Genomic DNA, 20,637 nt, shown 5'->3' with positions numbered 1-20,637 from the left:
GTGAGCTGATGCTTCCGGCCGCCCAGCCCTGGGGCTGTGCCCACCCACTCACCCACTCTGTGACAGCACGCTAAGTACCTGCACACCTGTGATCAGTGTCCGGTGGCTGGGTCTCCTTCCTCCAATCACACACAACACTGGCTGGGGATTTCGCAACATTTAATCACAAAAGCAAATCTGGCATGTGAAGAGTTAGGTTTACAAACATGTCACATTCTGCAACATATTAGCAACATATCTATCATCTGTACGTGGTCTACGAAAATACTCTCCGCGAAGACATCAGAAAAGACGAAGACATCAGAAAAGACACCGAACGAGTGAATGCATTAGAGGCTGCAGCGTTCTGCAAATCAGGATCCAGTGTAATTGTAAACCAGCCACGGCTGGCCAGTTGAGCTCAGTATACAAAAATGTTCATTAAATACAGTTCTCTAGGAATATTGTACATCATACCTACAGCTGCTGGGACAGTGAGATTCTTCTTTTCCTTTTAATGTATCCACATGGCCCATCACTGCGCAGTCCTGGACCTCCATGCTATAAAACTGAAATAGGTGTTTCCAGCGTAGCAGATGGTGACCAGGAAGGCAAAGAACTGCAGGAAGCAAAGCATGCCGGGAGCTGGGGTTACAGCCCATTCTCACCAATGCCAGCGAGCATCCAGCCTCCAGGGCACTGGCTGCCCTCAGCCTGCCCGTGGTTCCGGGTTCTCTCCATGGACACTGGCCTTATGGGCTCGATTGCCTCCTTCCTCAAACACTCCTGGCAATGCTACTTGCCTCTCATTTTGCTCCAATTCTCTCAGGCTGGTTCACCGAAGAGCAAGCATGGTGGCTCTACAGCAGAATAAAGTGTCAGCATTTCTAGTCCGGGATGGGCCACACTCTCTCACAGGCGATCGAGTGGGCTGGGGCACTCAATGCATACCACGTGGTTGGTGCCTGTGGTGGTGCTGGGGGAGCAGGGGGCAGCTGCTGCCAGTTCTGGCTGCAGTTCAGCTATGCCCTGTCCTGGCCCAAGCCTGTGGTTTCTATCCCCCCCTATCACTACAACCCAAAAAAGGGATTTTCAAAAGTAAATGAAAGGGAAGACTGTAAGGGCCTCTCTCCCCTTCAATGTCCCATCATGCAACTCTGTCACTGCCGTTCCGGCATGGGCAGATGGGATATTTTAAAGCCAGTCTCAGAGCAGACCTTAAACTTGGCCTGTTTGAGTTGGCTAAGTGATGCGCCTGGCCTGGGAGTACAGGCAATGCAGAAGGGGCCGCCTTCCTCTGCCCTTGCCTCCCTGGCCCTGTCCAGGGCAAGGAACCTCCCTTGGGGTGAAGTCCTCTCGTCCTTCTCAATGCATACATTACATCTCCACTTCCTGAGAAAGCCCTGTCGAATCATCTTACACTCACTTCCAGCATCCTTTCCTGCCTTCAACTCCGGGCAAGCCCCAGTATTCCTGGGATGTCTCTCCCAGCATGCCTCCCTCCCCATCCTGTCCAGGCCTGGTACTGAGGCCCTGCCCACTTTGGACGTCTTCGAACCAGGCAGCCAATCATCTGCAGACAGCCTCATCTTCCTCTTTGATCCCAAGAAGGCCCTGGGAAGGAGGGGAGGGTCCTCGGGGTTCACTCACCGATGAGGCAGCCCAGCTGTTGGAGTTGTGACTGTCCCTCTCCGGGGAGACACACGAGGCATCAACGACGGCCGCCGAGAGGTATAAGATGAAGGCACTGCTGTTAAAGCACAGGCCCTGGGGAAGGTGGAGGGAGATGGCGGTCAGGGAGGGTGGCCCGCAACAGTGGACAGAACTGCACCCGGAGGCAAGAGGGAGTCCACGGGTTACAGCCAGAGGGCCACGCTGAGATGTGCCTGGCTTGTAGCCCTGCTTGGAGCCAGGAGAGACCTCCCTTGGTAAGACGGCTGATCCCCAGCCGAGGTAGCAGGCTTCGGTGGGCCAGCAGCCTTGGGCGACAGGAATGCTGGTCTGCCACTGCACCCCAGGGCCAGGAGCTGCTTCACACACCGCTTCCTCTTCCATCCTTTGCTGAGCTCAGTCCCCAGCCATTCTTGTGGCGCAGGGGCTCGTAGGTATGGGCAGACACAGTCAGCTGGCCACAGGCCTGACCAAAAAATTCTGCTACTTGGGAAGAAAAACGGATTCTGCAGAATGCAGGGCAGCCCTGGTCCTCGTATTGGGACGGCTGAGAACAGAGTGTCTCCTCCGAGGGGTGACGGGGACCCCTTAAAGAGTCTGGGTGCAGCACCTGCCTCCCTAAGCCTGCACACCAGCAGCAGGGAAGTACTTCTTCCTCTTGTTCCCCTACAAAGTCACCTGCTCTCCTTGGTAGCATGTGCTCACTGCCGCTCTGTTTCAGCATCATCATGAGTCTTGCACTGGCCTTTTCCCCCGCCGCACAGCTCATGACCGCTGGCCCCTCCGGACCTCCAGTCTCCATTGCTGAGTGTCGTGGGAGAGACACTGTCCAATGGAGTAGAACGTTCTGGCAAAGGCTGACCCTCCCACCCCCTTCTCTATGCCGCTGGTGACCAGTCGATGCAGTAAGATCCTTAGGTGGGCGGCTTCGAGATCTCTTGCAAATCTGCCAGAAGGCACACCCCTGGGTCTCACTGTGCCAGACTGCCTGGGGACGTTCGTGTAGGAGGTGGTCTCAGCTGTATACAGGAAAACAGGAGGGGAATATGACCAGCAAGTAGGAGAAAGGCTGCAGGTTGCAGGCGTGGGGCCACAGCTGGCTCCTCCCATGCTGGCCCTCTCTAGCTCTGGGACTTGACTGACCTTTCTCTGGCCTGGCTGCTGGCTGGCCCTGCTGCCTCTTCTCTCCTGCTTGAACAACATCTTGAGGTGAGCACCTGGCTACCCAGGCTCTCCTGGGAGGGGACATGGTCACACGACCACACTGAGGCTAACTGAGGGTGGACAGGTCAGCTATCATATCTCAACATCACGCCTTAAAGAAGCAGATGCGCTCCTCCTGGTCCTTTTTCTACCTTCTTCCCTGTTGACTAGAACACAGACGTGAGGGCAGAGCCACAGACGGGAGGAAGACAGCGTGGATCTCACAGAACACAGACTCCTCTCTGGCCTACCACAGGAGACAAAGGTATGTTTAAAACCAACGCTACTTCAGGCCTGTCATGGGAATCCAGCCTGTAACCAGACTCTACTCTTACAAAATGGGGAGAACCACACCCCTCCCACTAGCTCCAAGCCAACAACATGAGTGTTAAGGAACATGTCTACCACGAACTGCTCTGCTTGTGCAACCTGCATTTACTCCTGCTTAATGATGCTATTGGGTAGAGGCGGCCCTTTAGAGCCAGACTAGCCATTCCAAGTAAGTGACATGGCAGACAGGAAGACTTACAGATGCCCATGTGACATGGTGTTACCAGGCAACAGCAGCCCACCTGCACCTGCAGGTGCCAGGCAGCAGCATCAACTGGCATAGCAGAAGCCTTGGGTATATGGCTTAGCCCTTGCTGCTAAGTCATGCCCTTGGTCTGGGTACCAACTTTGGGGGCAGAGGGACTCTGGAGCAGCTGTGCTGAGGAGATTGCCAAGATGCAAAGTTTGGGCTGGCACTTCCTGTCCAAGATGCTGCATCACACACAGCCACTTCCAAGAACAAGAGAAATGAGACTATCTGTGGACAGTAGCGGCCAAGCCGACTTCAGAGCTGACACTTGGGGCTGGCACGAGGTGACTGTACCCCCTCTGCAGCTAACGAGCATCCTCTCGTGGCCTTACTTTGTCCCCTGAAAAAGGGAATCCTCCATTCTTTCTTGGGCGAATGACTGGGAAAAACTAATGACATGAGGTGAACTGCCAAGGAGCCAGCAAATACAGCAAATACAGACTACAAACAGACCAGGTTCACAGTCATACGAAGACCCCAGCCCAGTCCTGGGACACCAGCACTTCCTCTCAGAGTACTGGAATTTGATACCGAGCCTCTCACTCAACAGGTGATCACTCAAAAAGTGGTTGGGTCCCATGAGAAACCTGGACTAAGTTCCCAGCTGCCAGTTTTTGGTCCAGCCCAGTCCTGATGGCTGTGGGTATTTAGGGGGAATGAACCAGCAGATGAAAATAAAACAAAATAAAAACAGAAACAAATAAAAAGATCACCTTTCTCTAACTTGACAATACTGAAATCCACAATTCACCCTGAGTTCCCACAGTTAGTATGACTTCAAGCAGTAACTCTCTTCGTATTCCAACATCCAGGTGAGTCTTCCCTTCCCCAAACTGATCCTTCCAAGGCAGCTTCCCTGCCCTGGTGGTCACGGCCAGGGCGTGGGGCTATCTGCAGAACCTGAAGCACATTCTTAAAAACCGCCATGGGGAGCCGTCACCTCCAGATGTGGGGACCAGCCAGGCAACAGGCAGTCTGTTCTCTTGTGGCGCTTATCTGAGCTCTCAGGGCTACTTAGGGGCACTGTGAGGAACGCTGGCATTGAAAACCCACTAACCCCAGCCCAGGCTACGATCCGCCGTGGGCCTTGTTGCACATCCAGCCCTGCACCCTGGCTATTTTGCTGATGCAGGAATGGAAAACGTCACACAGCGTCCCTTCAGAGGTCCCTTTACACATGCATGCGGCACCGCTTGGAGGTTATCTGCTTTTAAACTGACAGGGACACTTCAAATTCCTCCACTAGATGGCCAATGCTGCACACAGAGGAGCCTGTGCTACGGCTGGTATAAAGCTACACATTGCCTGTCTCTTTGAGAAGAGCTGCCTCTGTCCCAAGCTGAGCTGGTGGCTTTGGTCCACAGCACATGGCTCAAGGTCCATGTTCTCTCTCCACATGGCCTTATGCAACCCTATCCCCCACTCCCGACTGCACGTTTGCCTCTGTGTAACCTGGACCTGGCATGGAGAAGGACATCTCTTTGCTTTCAAGAGCAGTCTTCTTCCAACTCTCTGTACACATCACAGCCCGGCATGCAAGAGCTGTGATGTGCAGAGGGTCGAGGAGATGGCAGTATATGTGTTTGTTTATTTAGTTGGCAGGGAGACAGAAGGAGACAGGGCTGCCCTCTGCGAGTGCTCTACCCAAATGCCCACGGATGGACGGCCAGGGCTGGGCAAGGCCGAAGCTAGGAGTACAATCTGGGCTCTCCCACGTGAGTGGCAGGAAGCCAAGCACTTAAGCCATTTCTGCTGCCTCCTGGGGTCTGTATTCAGAAGGAAGCTGGAATCAGAAGTTGGGGCAGGGGAAGGAACTCCAGTACCCTAATAAGAGATCCTAACCACTAGGACCAACACCCACCCAGCAAGGAGTTTGAAGGAGACTCGGGATCTGCAGAGGCTGGTCCCTGACATGTCTGTCCCCATTTCTACATCTTTGAGGGAAGTGACCATACAAATGTTTTCGTTAGAGAGCCCAATTCTTCTTGATTTGGTCTTCTGAGAATTGGTTTGAAAACATTGGCCGGAAATGGTGGCCTAAAACATGAGCCAGAAAAGTTGCAAAACTTGGCAATGAAAACATCCCCGGCTCTTCCAACGCAGACCAGGGGCACCTTTGGGTGTGAAACACGCGGAAGGCAACCAGACCTGACGAGCAGCTCTGCTGTGTTGGCTTCTCTGCAGCTTGGCCCACTCTGCGAGCAAAGGAGAGCCATACCCCACCCTCGCCCCGCCTCCCCGCTGCGGCGGGCATGGGACAAGAGCAAGACTGGTAGTTTCCTTACCACTGTAGTCCAGGGCACCTGGGGAATCCTGGTGTAGGTCATGGTTATGTAGAGGATGAGGAAGAAGACAGTGAGCACCCAGTAAAACACAGCGACAAACATGACCCAGCCAAACGCTGGGACCCGGAAGTACTCCGTGCCAGCAATCAGTGTCCATACCAGCAGTCCCAGGACCTGCGAGGGGGTGATGTGGGAAGGGAAGGAGAGAAAAAGAAAGAGAAAAAAGCATAGTCATACAGTAGCCATTAGAATTAGAATGCTGCTGCACAGTGTACGGATACACACACACACACACACACAAACTTCAAAATGCAATGCTGGGCGGGTAAGAGAAGCCAGCAGAGCAGCCAGGGCAGCGGCCACGGCCAATGCGAAGACCTTGTGTCTTGTTTTAAGGGTTGCAATCTAATGGCGGCAGGAGAACCGCGCCTGACCTCCGTACCCCACACCAATCCAGGAAAGCCGAGAAACGCCGAGTTTGTAGTTTCTCATCTTGCCCTTAGACACAAGCACCACTTCGGGGTCTTAAAAACCAAACAGGACAAAGTAACATCTGTGGCTGACAGCTGCTCACGGGCAGACGCTTGGCAAAGAAATGCCACTGCAGGTCCACTTGGAGGTGGACCCTGGGCCCACTGGGCGCTCAAGGGACAGGCCTTTGGGCACTCCCCAGCTGCATGGCTGTCCTGCTCACTGCTGGCCAACGGTGTGTAGCCTGAGATGGCCACCGTCAGGAGGGGGGATGACCCAGGGCTCAGTCCAGGGAAAAGACACTGTTTGAACACAAGCAGTGGTCTATTCCCGCAACAATGGCAGAGACTGCACCAAAGTCAAACCAACATCCCCCTGCTGTCCACAGGAGGGCGTCATTGAGACAAAGACACTGCGGCTGAGTCTGAACACAGGAAAGCCAGGTGCACTTGTACCGTAGGGACCAGGAAGACTTCACCCCTAAGGCATGAAAAAGTACCTGAGCTGTAACTACAGGAGACAGCATCGGGCTCCAGGCCGGGCCCTGCTACAAGGTCCACTTTGCCGTGTAACTTAGCATCATGCGTTTCACTTCCGCCTTAGCTTTCTTAATGCTAATCCCAAGGCTCCTAAGACAGATTCCACTCAGTGGTTTGATCGCTGAGCACCTACAATATGCTGTGCTTCCTGCCACCCTGCCTGAGGATCAAGACAGGATACAAATCCTACGTTTCCCTGCCTGCAGACAACGTACAATCTAGTGCAACGATGCAATTGGCTCATCACAGCTGTAAAAAAAATATGTTCTGCAGAAAAAAATAAAGGGCACCATATGGTTCCACAATGGGGGTTGTCACCTTGTTGGCTGCCATGAATCAAGTTGGCAGGGCTATGGTGAAAGGCAACTGGAGGCCCAACAGCAGGTGAGCCAGATGGAGAACAGCACTACCACTAAGTGCATACCGCTAAGAGGAGTTGGGGGCCTTCTAGAACCTCTAAGAAAAGACATTGGTGCGCAGTGTTTTCTAAAGCCAAGGTTTATTCATTTACTTATTTAGGAGATGAAGCACACAGAGAGAGAGAGAGACAGAGCCAGAGGCACACAGAAAGAGAAATCCTCCATCCACTGCTCAATCCCCACACGGCCACAACAGCCGTTTGTGGTCAGGTTGAAGCCGGGTGCCTGGAGCTCCATCCAGGTCAGGGCCCCAAGTACTGGGTCATCTTCCACTGTTTTCCCACAATCAGAAGCAGGCATAGGGCCTGAAGCAGAGTAATAGCTGGGACTTGAACCAGTGCTCATGTGGGACGCCAGCGATCAGGCGGCAGTTTAACCTGCAGTGCTATGCTGGCCCTGATGCAAAATGTTAGAGGGCTTGCAGACTATCGGATTATATGAGCCCAGGAGACCTTGACACTTTGCCCCAAGGCTGATGGGAGAGCTTTAAAAGAGAATGGGGATCCGGCATGGTGGCCTAGCAGCTAAAGTCCTCACCTTGAATGCGCCAGGATCCCCTAAGGGCGCCAGTTCTAGTCCTGCCAGCTCCACTTCCCATCCAGCTCCCTGCTTGTGGCCTGGGAAAGCAGCTTTGGGACTCTGTACCCGCGTGGGAGACCTGGACGAAGTTCCTGGCTCCTGGCTTTGGATCGGCGCGCACCGGCCGTTGCGGTCACTTGGGGAGTGATTCATCGGATGGAAGATCTTCCTCTCTGTCTCTCCTCCTCTCTGTATATCTTTGTAATAAAAATAAATTAAACTTCAAAAAAAAAAGAGAGAGACAATGGGAAGATCAGGTTAGGGTTGGAGGAGCCTGGCCGGAGTGGGAGAGAACACACACATACTCCCTCACTCACTCCCATGGTGAGGTGAAGGTGGGTGTGGCCAGGCAGGTTCAAAGGCCACAGGAGAAGATGCCTCCCAGACCAATATGGGAGTGGTGAACATGGAGCAGTAAGTGTCCAGCACACAGCCCAGCAGACAGCATTAGGCACAGAGTCAGACAGCAAGAACGTCAAGTAGAAGGACCCCACTCCGGGTCTCTGTTGGATTAGGGCTTTCACTGTCCTGCTGAAAGAGGATGTGGGGTAGGTGGGGGGAAGGGTGGGTGTTGTCCCTGAGCTCAGCTTGCAACCTCCCCAGCTCAGGGAAGAACCAGGGCCCTCTGGACAAGGATTTTGAAGAAGTGGTTCCTGCAGGGAGAAGATTCCAGGCCTGTTTTTGAGAAGGAAGATTGCGTGAGATCATGGAGCCTCAGACAGGGAGGGGCCCACCACTGGACCAGCGTCTGCAGCAGAGTGGTCTCTGCCCCACGAGAACTGTGAGGTCTGTCCTGGAGGGCAGGTGACAGAGGCTAAACAGGGAAAGAGGTTAAAGGTCCCCTCTTTACAGCCCGCAGCTCTCACCTGCTTGCCGCTTAGCAAGAGATGCTTAATGGAGATGTGTTTTTGTGCTCACGTCTGTAGCAACAAGATTTATCGAAAGTGAAGTTGCACCAAATGGGCTGTAATTCCAGAAAACACAGAGCCTCACACTAATGGAGTTTTGGGGCCGAGTTCCCCATATTTGACAGGTAATCCATAGAGACACCTGCGTTTGACATTCTGCTGGATTGGTGGGGCTGGAAACAGATGAGATGGGGCCCAGCCATGTCTGGAACAACATTTTGGGCTTCTCAGTTCAAATGGATCCAGATGGGTGAGAGTTTCCAGGCCACGCTTGGGTTTAGTCACAGGCTCAACCCCTCAGCCTTTGCTCTGACCGTGGAGGCATGAATCATGCCTATCGCTCAGTGGGGAAGTGTCAAACTAGGTACCGACAGCGTGGAACTAGGCTGTCTTACAAAGAGCGCGCTCACTCAACTCACAGTCTTACCAGCCACCCTCTGAAAACAACAGCCCTATCGGCAGGAAGAGCATCCCACCCAGGTACATCTCCGAGGTAACAGAGCCTCATCTGGAGGCAGACGGCACTTCTCCCACTGCAACCACTGTGGATGGAAGTCACTCTATGAAAATGTCCTTGGACGCCCTGCTTGGTGCGTTGTGCGCACAGATTTCAAACCAATCCAAGTCCTTTACTTGCTTAGGTTACAAAAATACTCTTTTACTTTTCCCCTAACCGGTATTTAAAAATATGTATTTATTTGAAATTTTGAGATACAAAAGGAGAAGGCAAAGCCATAAACTTAACAGAGGGCTCCCACGTGGCTGGCAGGAACTCAACTACTTCAGCCATCGACGGCTGGCTACGGGATGCACACTGGCAGGAAGCTAGAGTCAGGAACTTCAGCTGGGGACTGAACCAAGGAACCCCGATTTGGAACACAGGTAGGCATCCCAACCTGGGGCTCTCACTGCTGGGCAACACACCAGCCCCTCACCCGATGCTGTTTCTAAATATAGGGAGTCTCTGCCTTACAAGTATGTTGTGCACAGCAGTTAATTGGTGGGTCTGTAACCTACCCGTGTCTCTCCTGAAGGGAGGTCCTTCTCAGAGCAAGATTAGACAAGATTCCCCCACATGTGTTTAGCTTTCAAGAGGCCTTCAAAAAGTCCATGAAAGAAGTGTGTACTATGGAAAAAACTAGGCAAGGATGTCAAACTTTTCCTGCACCAAAACTTACTTTTTAGTTCTACTTGCCCTCGAACTTCGTGCAACTGAGTTCTGCGTATGGGGCAAGGAAAGGCTAATTTTATTTTTTTCTAGCAGATTGAGGTAATATCAGTCATCAGTGACTTTCCACATACGGGGTCAGTTTCTAGAATCTTTGTTCTATTTTATTCATCTGTGGTTACTGTTGGGTCAGTGTCAAGGGCCTGCGGCTGCCACACGTTCTTCATATACTTGAGGTTTCTGGGTAAGATAAGAAATATCAGACCGAGGGACCAGAGCCACGCATAGCTAGCTACCTGAGGCACCAGCATCCCATACGGGCACTGGTTTGTGTCCCAACTGCTCCACTTCCCATCCAGCTATCTGCATGTGGCCTGGGAGAGCCAAGGAAGATAACTTAAGGCCTTGGACCCCAGCACCCACATGGCAGACTTGGAAGAAGCTCCTGGCTCCTGGCTTCGACTGGCTCAACGTGAGCCGTTGTAGCTGTTTGGAGGAGTGAACCAGTGGATGGAAAATCTCTCAGCCTTTCCTTCTCTCTGTAACTCTGCCTTTCAAATAAAAACACAGCCTTTTACCCTTTCATCCAATAAGCGAGGTAAAAGGGAATTCCAAAGGTGACCACGTGGGAAGCTCTCCTGGATGGAACATGAGGGGGCTCTATTAGCCAATGGGCCTGGCCTCTGCGGGGAGGCTCCTGGGAAAACATGAGACAAATGAGCTGCAAAGGATACCCGGCCCATTCAATATATATATGTGTGTATATATACACAGTATATTATTAACCTCAGTAAAACCCAAAGGAAATAATCATTGCTCATTGCAAAACTCGGAGTGAATTAACATTTGCATGAGGATAATATACACACCACATATGGCCCACATTCATCGCCACAGTGAGAAGGGCAGCCCTACAGATGAGGCTATGCACAGAGCAGCTCCTCTCCCCACATTTATACGTTGAGGCCTAACACTTTCACTCCGACGGTTGTGGGGGGACAGGACATTTGGGAGGTCACTGGTTTTGGATGAAGTCAGCAGGATGGGGCACTCGTGAGGGGACCCTGGCCTTGTGAGAAGGGACAGTGGATGTTTCTCTCCTACCCCCAGCCCTGCAGCCCTGCAGGCAGGGCAGCTGGTATCAGCGTTACCAGGAGCGAGCTCCTACCAAACTTCTTGGACTTTGTCTCTGGAATCAGCAGAAACACATTCCTGTTGGACCTGTCCCCCCACCCCCTCCCCCGTGAACTCCTTCACCAGAATTGAAACCATTCACTACATGAAACAGCATTGGAAACGCCTCCTGCAGATTTGTTTTTAGGTGCCCTGCTAGGAGGGGCTCCATCTGCAGAAGCCCCACCTGGGGCAGCTTTAACAGGGCCAACATGTGGTCGCCCTGACTCATCATAATGCTGAGTTCTCACCAGCAGCGACAGGAAAGGAACACTGACATGGTCTGAGGCCCCAGCAAGCGAAGCCAACAGATACATGAACTGTGATAAAACGTATGAAAACACACAGGGCTGACCACCAAAGTCAAGCACCAGAACCCAACCAAGACGGCAGGGCTGCAGGAAGGTGGAGTTGAGTAGGCGAGATTTCAGGTGGTAGAAGGACCGCCATGGCTCTGAGCTGGACGCTTCTGCTAGGCACGTCAGTCTCCAGGGTGGTGGTGGGAGGCTCACCCTCAGACCAGGTGCAAGTCCAGTTGCAGGGCAGGTGGACAGGAGGCCTGCACTAAACACTGTTCTCCAATGACAGAAATTTCTCTGGAAGTCAAGACATATTCCGCAGTTGTCTGAGCGCCCAAAGATTGTCAATGCTGGGGCCACCAATAACGCCAACCTCCTACTGGGTGCTGTTTTGAGAGCTGGCTGCTCTACTTGTAAGTCAGCTCGCTACTACTCCAGCTGGGAAGGCAGTGGGAGATGGCTCAAGTCCTTTGGTCTCTCTGCAATCTGCACTGAAGATCCGGATGGAGTGTCAGGCTCCTGGCTCTGGTCTGACCTACTCTTGACCACTGTAGCCCTTTGCGGAGTGAACCAGTGGGTGGATGATCTCTCTCAATTTTGTTCTCTGTTGCACCCCGTCATCTTATCTTTCAAATAATAAACCTTTAAAAAAACCAAACCGAGGGGCCCGACGGCATGGCCTAGTGGCTAAAGTCCTCGCCTTGGAAGCCCCGGGATCCCATATGGGCACCGGTTCTAATCCCGGCAGCTCCACTTCCCATCCAGCTCCCTGCTTGTGGCCTGGGAAAGCAGTCGAGGACGGCCCAAAGCTTTGGGACCCTGCACCCGCGTGGGAGACCTGGACAAAGTTCCTGGTTCCCGGCATCGGATTGGCGCGCACCGGCCCGTTGCGGCTCACTTGGGGAGTGAAACATCAGATGGAAGATCTTCCTCTCTGTCTCTCCTCCTCTCTGTATATCCGGCTTTCCAATAACAATAAAATCTTAAAAAAAAAAAAAAAACAACGAGTAGAGTACATGGCAACTTGATTACAAAGCCTGCAAAATTTACAATCTGATCCCCACCTGGCTGGAAGCTGCTCCCCTCGGCAGGCGCGGCGACCACCCGCCTTTACCCACTAGAGGGTATCCGAGCACCACTCACGAAGGTGGGTAAAGGCAAGACAGCCAGACCGCGTTCCCTGGAGAGAGACGAGACTGCCATCTGTCTGCAAGTTCCTACACGTGAGACGCATTGTACAGAGGTGGTGGCACGTGGGAAGACAGAGATCTCAGCACCCATAGCAGACGTTGCCTGGAAACCGATCTGGCCAGCAATGTAGCCAGCTGGCTGAGATGAGGATGAGTTCATACAAAGACCCAGGGAGACAAATGGAATCCCAGGACCACAGTCTCCTCCTTTGGGCCCTGCAGAGTTTTCAGTAAAGAATGCCAAACACACACGGGCAAAAAATGTGCGGGGTATCGGCCAGTGGGCTTCAGGCCACACTGCTTTCCCAGCCGGGTCTTTGGCCCTTAGGGGCCTCTGCTTCCAGTCTGGTAGACAGGGTAGGGGGAGAGGCAACTCTTAAATCGACAGTGGGGCCCAGGAGGGACAGACCTGGGTCATCGGGGGACTTCAAACCCCTTGAATCATGCCAGGAGCATGGGGGTTTGCACGTGGCCCTCCCTGACCCAGTTGCAGGTGTCCTGGCAGTGCCTGGGTACTATCTGCACAAGAACCACACTTGAAGCCAATGCTCAGGACTTGTTTTGCTCCAGTTTGCACTTCCAGTCTGACTTCTTTTCTTTAAGACTTATTTATTTTTATTGGGAAAGTCAGATTTACAGAGAAGGAGAGACAGAGAGGAAAGGTCTTCTGCCTGCTGATTCACTCCCCAGGTGGCCACAGCAACTAGAGCTGAGCCAGTTCAAACCAGGAGCTAGAAGCCTCCTCCAGGTCTCGCATGTGGGAGCAACCCAAGGCTTTGGGCCAATCTCCTCTGCTTTCCCAGGCAGGAAACTGGATGGAAGTGGAGCAGCTAGGACATGGGCCAGTGCTCATATGGGATTCTGGTGTGCCCAAGGTGAGGATTTAGCCCGTGAGCCATGGTGCTGGGCCCCCAGTCTGGTATTCTACATGACACCACAGGATCCTGAGAGTGCCAGCAGGCAACATGATGGAAATCTGCAGAACGGGCTGGGCTTAAGAATGCCCATGATGGGAGGCCAGTGCAGTGGCATAACAGGCTAATTCTCTACCTGCCATGCCAGCATCTCATACGGACGCTGTTTCATGTCCCAGCTGTTCCACTTCCCAGTCCAGCTCCCTGCTTACGACCCGGGAAAGCGGCAGAGGATGACCCAGTCCTTGGGCCCCATTACCTAGGTGAATACCCAAATGGAATTCCCAGCTCCTGACTGCAGTCTGGCCCAGCCCCAGCCACTGCAGTCATTAGGACAGTGACCCAATGGTTGGAAAATTTATCTTTCTGTCTCTTTCCTCTTATTTGTAAGATAAATGTGTCAGAAGCAATGAATTGGGAGGGTGTCACAGAATCCCATCCTGCTTGCAGATCAACTGTAGCAGTTGCTCTGCAGCCCCTGTCTCCACACCAGCAGGGCTGCCTGGTGGAGTCCGCTCTTGCACGCTGCCGTGCCCACACTGCATAGGCACCTGCGCTATGCCTCGGTTCCCATGGCTGTTTGCATGGTGCCCCATTTCCTGGGAAACAACACTTGGCAGCTGCATGATCTGGTGGAGAAGACAGCATTGACTCCTTAGGGTTATTTTTAAATTCTGCTTGCTGAGCTGTATAAACACCAGGGCCGAGGGTGAGCTGATACCCATACTTTAAAAAAATTTTTTTTGCTTAGTTTTTAAAACCAGAGCAATTTCAAAACAAAAAGAAAAAGTCATTGACCGCTGCCCAAAGTATAAAGGGCTTGCTCCTTGCTTGCTCTGCAGTAAGTTAATGGGGTTGCTGTCGGAGAAATGGCCGCCCTCCCTGCATTGAGGAAATGAAAGTAAAATGAGATCACAGTGCAAGCAAGGTCCCTACTGTTTCACAGGTGAGTACGCAGAGAACTGAAGTTGACACAGGATTTCAAAGCCAAAGGCAGTCACTTCCCCCTCCCCAGCGTGCCATCCACCCTGGTGCTGTCCCCTCCTCAAGTCCAGGAGAACAGACAAATGAGAGGAAGACACGTGGGCATGCCCTGGGGCCTCTTATGAAATCCAGTCTATTTCTTTAATAGCAGCTTTATTGAGGTACAACCATTTAAAGCCTAACTGTAAATAGATTCTAGCACACTCATAGGGTTGTACAACCATGACGCCATTCCAGAACATTGCTGCTGCCCTAAAGAACCCCTCTGCTCACCAACAGTGAAGCTCTGTCCTCTGCTACCACAATCATGGCCGGGTGCCTCTCGCCACCAATCACTTATCTGTGTTTTTCACTACTTTGGATATCTCATGTAACTGGGACTATACATTGTGTTATGTTTTTATTTTTTAAACATTTGGGCAGGGCCCAGCACGGTGGCCTAGCAGCTAAAATCCTTGCCTTGAACGCGCCGGGATCCATATGGGCGCCGGTTCTAATCCCAGCAGCTCTACTTCCCATCCAGCTCTCTGCTTGTGGCCTGGGAAGGCAGTTGAGGACGGCCCAAAGCCTTGGGACCCTGCACCCGCGTGGGAAATCTGGAAGAAGTTCCTGGTTCCTGGTTTTGGATCTGCACAGCACCGGCCATTGCGGTCACTTGGGGAGTGATTCATCGGACAGAAGGTCTTTCTCTCTGTCTCTCCTCCTCTCTGTATATCTGACTTTGTAATAAGAATAAATAAATCTTTAAAAAAAATTTGGGCATATCTAAAAACTTATTATTTACTTAAAATATTTAATTTTTTTATTAGAAAGGCAGAATTATAGAGGGAAGGAGAAGCAGAGAGAGATCTTCCATTCACTGCATTACTCTCCAAGTGGCCTTAATAGCTGGAGCTGAGCCAATCCAAAGCCAGGAGCCAGGAGCTTCTTCTGGGTCTCCCATGTGGGTGCAAGGTTCCAGGGCTTTGGGCCTTCCTCTACAGTTTTCATAGACCACAAGCAGGGAGCAGGTTGGGAAGTGGAGCAGATGGGATATGAACCGCAGTCCAGATCGAGTCTCCCACATGGGTGGCAGGGACCCGAGTATTTGAGCCATCGTCTCATGCCTGCCATTCAGGAACAGGGCTGGGAACCAAGCAAACCCAGGCATTCCAACACAGAACACGGCATCCCGACCAGCGGCCTAACCGCTAGGCCAAACGCCTCCCCCAAGGTCATTCTTTTTGAAAAGAACAGAGATTAGTTCATTTCAAGGGCACCGTACCATGACTGTGTGGGGGGCAGAAGGAAGGAGGGGGTAAGGAGGAGGAGATCGAATTTAATCCAAAACCACACATTTAAAAAATATTGAAGGAATTTCCTGTTAGGGCTACATACTAAGACACATCCAGCCGAAAAGATACGCGTGTCATCTAAGTGTCCTTCAGAGTCCAGCTGGAGGAAGATGGGCAGGAACAGGGACAAAATCAGAGCGGCCGGAAATGAACCATTACTGAACCAAGTGGGGAAATGGTCAATGCTTATGAAAAAAAAACTACATGAATTTTTATTTTTATGCATACAGATATATATATGTATATATATATGTAATTTTTTTGCAGCAACACAAACATCTTTCATTTCATTATTCCACGAACTTTCTGAAGTTTTCTTGCATGTATTCAATCTGTCTCAGGATAAATTTACATGGAAATATATACTGGGTCAGAGAGTAACCATGTTTGGCATAAATGACGGCTGTGGCTAAACTATCCCTCGTAAAAGGGAGACTAATTCACTTCACCACCAACCCTGCAAACTAAAAATAAAACCCACAAGAGCACAGCCATCTCCGTCCCCCACCTCCCTGAGCGTTAAGTCTGCTGCAACACAAACTTTTCTTTTCCTCCTAAATGTCACTCCAAGCAGGATGGACTCAGGCCAATGTGCAGAGTTGACTTTGGCAGAGTAATCACAGCTGTCCGTGTTCCATGCTTAATCTATCTTAAGTACCTACATTAAAAGAAAAAACCCAAACGCACATTGACCTAGTAGTCCTGTGGGAGCCACAAGTGTCCCTCCGGAGCCATTCCCAATGTAGCAACAAGCCTAATCCCTGCTCAGCCTTGGGGCCACGGCTGCCACCCAGGAGGACCGTGCAAGCAGGAAGCAGGGACAGGAGGCGCCGCCCAGGTCCCAGAGCCTGCAAGGGAGAAGCTGAGGCCAGGCGTCCTTCAAGCTCTCGCTCTGCTGCCTCTCTGTGTACAGACCATACTGGTCAGCCATAAACACACAGATTTAGAGCCCAATCCACTTTCTCATATGCAGTCCTTTGGAAGTAATACTCAAGCGCGGGGGCCGCTGTGGTGCAGTGGGCTAATGCCACGACTCCTACTGGATGGAACACAGGTTCAAGTCTTAGCTGCTCCATTTCCAATCCAGTTCCCTGCTAATGCATGTGGGAAAGCAGCACAAAATGGTCCCCATGCTGGAACCCCTGCCACCCACACGGGCTCAGGCGTCTCCTGACTTTGGTTTGGCCCAGGCCTGTCTGTCGTTGCCGTCTGGAGAGTGAACCAGTGACTTAAGGGAAAAAAAAGAAAAAAGAAAGAAACTCAGTCATCAGGAGTTATGATGCCCTTGTAACCAGTTTCTAAAAATGTTCCTGAAAACAATGGAGCTTTGAACTCAAGTCAGTCTGCCTGCGAAACTTCCCACCTCACCCCAACATCATGCTTTTCCCAGAAATCTGGAACCTCCACGGAAATCACTTCCGTCCCAGGGGAGAGAAATTCAAAGACAAGTGAGCCAGCACTCCCACACTTGGCTTTCATCCCACCCTCGGGTGTCGGGGAGCGCTGTGGCAGATTCCACATCCCATATGGTCCCATGCACTTAGCACACACCCCTCAACGAGAAAGGCCACATTCTTGTCAGGCTTGTCAATTGTTTCACAGCCGCCCTGCGAAAGATGCCATCTGCCAGGGCTCGGTGAGCGAGCAAACACGGGCTGACTGGAAACGTGTCCCACAAGGCAGAGGAATTTTACAAGACAATGAATGGACCAAGAAGTCATCAGCTTTGCTGCTCCAGTGGAAGGAATGGCTGTGGGTGTTGGGTAGAAATGTAGCTTTCAGCCATTTTATTTTGCAACTTCCTTGAAAATGTCTAGCTATATTTGGGGCATTAAAAGTTTCTCAAAATAGATCTAGTTCAGAAAAAAAAAAAAGAGTGAGAAATAGTTGCCTTGCTTCAACAAGACTAAAGTACGAATTACCAACTCCAGAATAACAGGTAGTAGAGGCCTTAGCACCTAATAGCTTAAGTCCCGGGAGTCCATAATCACATGCTTTATAGCACGGTCTCACAAATCCTCCACAAAAGAGAAATCCCGTGGGCCGGTTAGTTGGGGAAAGATTGGATCCTAGCACAGCTTGCAAGTAGGGTGTGCCCGATAAAATTCATCTTTTGAAACTCTGGCTTCCTGCCACCTGCCCCTTTTAACTTAAAAATTACATCTTGCGGTGGAGGGTGAGGGATGGTAAGAGGGAGAGAGAAACAGAGAGAAAAATAAATAATATCACATCGTGAAGATTGGCTGCAGGAGCCCTCTTGGGGTACCCCAGCAGGTACCCCGGGAGCTCACCTGTCCTGTCCAGTGACTCTTGCCGCCCGCTAACTAGTCTGGGCTCAACCCCACCCTGCCCCATAAATAACTTGATTGATGGGCAAGTCACTGACAATAAGCTGCATCTGCATATAAAGTGAAGTTACAGAAGTTTTGTGTGGCTAATCTCTCTTTGGTGGGGTTGGGGTGGCAGATGGTTTGTCCTCTGTCCCATAGGACATTTTAGCAACAATCTGTCCTGTGCCGCCCTAGAGAGGCCAACAGCTCGCTCCCAGCTGTGATATGATCACACCTGGCTAAGAACCGCAGCCCTCAATGACCAGGCCACACAAAGGTATAGTTCCTCAGGCACATTCACTGTGTCTGGAAGCAACAGTGGTTGAGGTGACTAGATGCCACCATTTAGACCTAACATCACTGAGGACTCCGATAGGGCTTCCCCTTCTGGAAGAGGCGGCTCTTCACTTACTGCACAACAATGTTTCAGCTCACCACTCTGGGGGAAAGGCAAGACTCACTTGAGTTTTCACACCCACCAGCCGTCCTCCTCACAGAGCCCACGGCCAATGTGATGACTCTTTCCATCACGTATCACGGCCATTTCTCCATGTGGAGCCACAGCAGCTGCCACCATCCCTGTCCCACGCTAGGAACTAAATAACGCAGGTTACATCGAGCTAAAATAGTCCGCCTTGTCTATCTTGTGTGCGCCACTGGGGCAAACATAGGGCATTTTAATAACCTTGTCCAGACCTTCAGGAACCATTGTCTGCTGCTGAGCCCGGACAAATATTTGTCTAGCACAGACAAGTCAACTGAGCTGCTTTTGTTCACGGAGATGGACTATAACAATTCAAAAAATGCCTAGAGCTCACGTCACTCCTCTCTTGGAACTAGACAAACACACGGGCCTGGGAGAGGGCCCTGGCCTCATCACCTCTGCGACCAAGGATCCTTTCTTCCCCCAGAGCTGCCTCCGACTAGGGGCAAAACAAAGCTGAAAAGAACAAGAAGCTGGTGTTCACGATGAGTGTGGGTAAAAGGCTGTTGGGAAAAAGTCACTCACACAGCCTCAAAATAGGGCAACCACCCCCCACCCCCTGGAACTTCACAAGGGAAAGAGGGGACATTTCCTAAGGTCTGGATATCCCACCCAGCGCCCAACTCCAGTAAGATTCGTCCAGAGCAAGCTGGCCTTAAGGGTCCCTACTGTGAACAGTCACACACACACAGAGCCCCAGGCTTCTGTACGCTTGTCCAAACTGCTGAAGCTAAACCTCAGTGTGAGACTGACAAGCCAAGCTATGGTGCGTCTGGAAAACCACTGGTTGGGCTCTTGTGCCAATATCAGCAGGAAGAAAAGGCAAGGGGGACTCTTCTAGATTACAGGTCCTTAAAGAGACACACCAACCAGGAAGCACGAACTGGTCCCTGGCTGAGTCCTCAAACCACAAGGATTAGAAAAGGTCAAAATTGGACATTTTAGGAAATGTGACATGGTATTATATCATTATATATATAATAGCATTGACTTGATGCCAACATCCTTTGTAAAAGCTACTACACATTCATTCATTTTGTTTCTCTCTCTCTCTCTCTAGCAGAGGAGAGTTAAAAACAGAGATCTTCCATCTTACAGCTCACTCCCCAAATGCTTGCAGCAACACCCAGGGCTGGGCGGGACCAGGCTGAAGCCTGCCTCCCAGGGTATAGGCAACTGGTCACCATATTCATAATAAGCCCAAGTTACACACTGTGATGCTCAGAGTCTTCAAAAACCCTCAAACGTTTCACTGGTGTGACAACAGGCTTGAAGGTACACACACACACACACACACCGCAAAATTACAAGCACAACTATTAGAGCAAAAGCTTTATCACTTGTTAGCACCTTGGCTCTTGGGGGAATACTCGGAGCATTTTCCAGCAAGGGCCTCCACTTCCTGGAAAGCAGTGACTGGCAGCAACTGAGAATGTAAAGTCAAAACTCATTGGGTAAGGCCCAGCGTGGTGGCCTAGTGGCTAAAGTCCTCGCCTTGAATGCGCCAGGATCTAATATGGGCGCCAGCTCTAATCCCGGCAGCCCTACTTCCCATCCAGCTCCCTGCTTGTGGCCTGGGAAAGCAGTCGAGGACAGCCCAAAGCCTTGGGACCCTGCACCCGCGTGGGAGACTCAGAAGAGGTTCCAGGTTCCCGGCTTTGGATCGGCGCAGCACCAGCCATTGCGTTCACTTGGGGAGTGAACCATCGGACGGAAGATCTTCCTCTCTGTCTCTCCTCCTCTCTGTATATGTGACTTTGCAATAAAAATAAATATATCTTAAAAAAAAAAAAAAACTCATTGGGTAGAAACCTTACTTGCTGGCAATGTAAACTTATTCTGGCTCTGAGCCCCCAGGTGATTCGGACATTCAATGCAGGGCACCTGAAACGGCAATCAAATATACTGGGCTGAAAATGCTTTACTCCTGGGCGTGTAGCTCTGAGACCCAGCCACAAGGTCAGCTACCAAATGCGGCAATTCAATACATCAGGTCAGGGGTTGCAAAAGATCCTGGAGTTAGGAGCCAAATGTGGGGACGGTAGCTCTTGTCTGTTCTCAGCAGATCCGTGCCCTGCTCCGTCCCCTGCTCCGTCCCCTGCCTCCTTTCCCCCGCCCCTTCTCCAC

General features: G+C 51.5%; 1 protein-coding gene across 1 annotated transcript in view; it reads right to left on the bottom strand.

Moving 5' to 3' along the window:
• Positions 1 to 298: 298 nt before the first annotated feature.
• The window catches only part of CMTM8 (CKLF like MARVEL transmembrane domain containing 8), a 56,817-nt gene continuing 36,478 nt past the window's right edge, over positions 299 to 20,637 (bottom strand). The window contains exons 2-4 of the mRNA XM_004588254.4: positions 5,719 to 5,892; positions 1,630 to 1,746; positions 299 to 598 (exon numbers count right to left, since the gene is read on the bottom strand). Coding sequence (XP_004588311.1) covers positions 515 to 598; positions 1,630 to 1,746; positions 5,719 to 5,892 — 375 coding nt within the window. The 3' untranslated portion in view covers positions 299 to 514. The remainder of the gene's footprint in view (positions 599 to 1,629; positions 1,747 to 5,718; positions 5,893 to 20,637) is intronic.

The sequence above is a fragment of the Ochotona princeps genome, chromosome 30 (assembly GCF_030435755.1).
Source record: "Ochotona princeps isolate mOchPri1 chromosome 30, mOchPri1.hap1, whole genome shotgun sequence".
Taxonomy (NCBI): Eukaryota; Metazoa; Chordata; class Mammalia; order Lagomorpha; family Ochotonidae; genus Ochotona; species Ochotona princeps.
The sequence above is the reverse complement of the archived record's forward strand: the minus strand, read 5'-3'. Positions and strand labels throughout refer to the sequence as shown.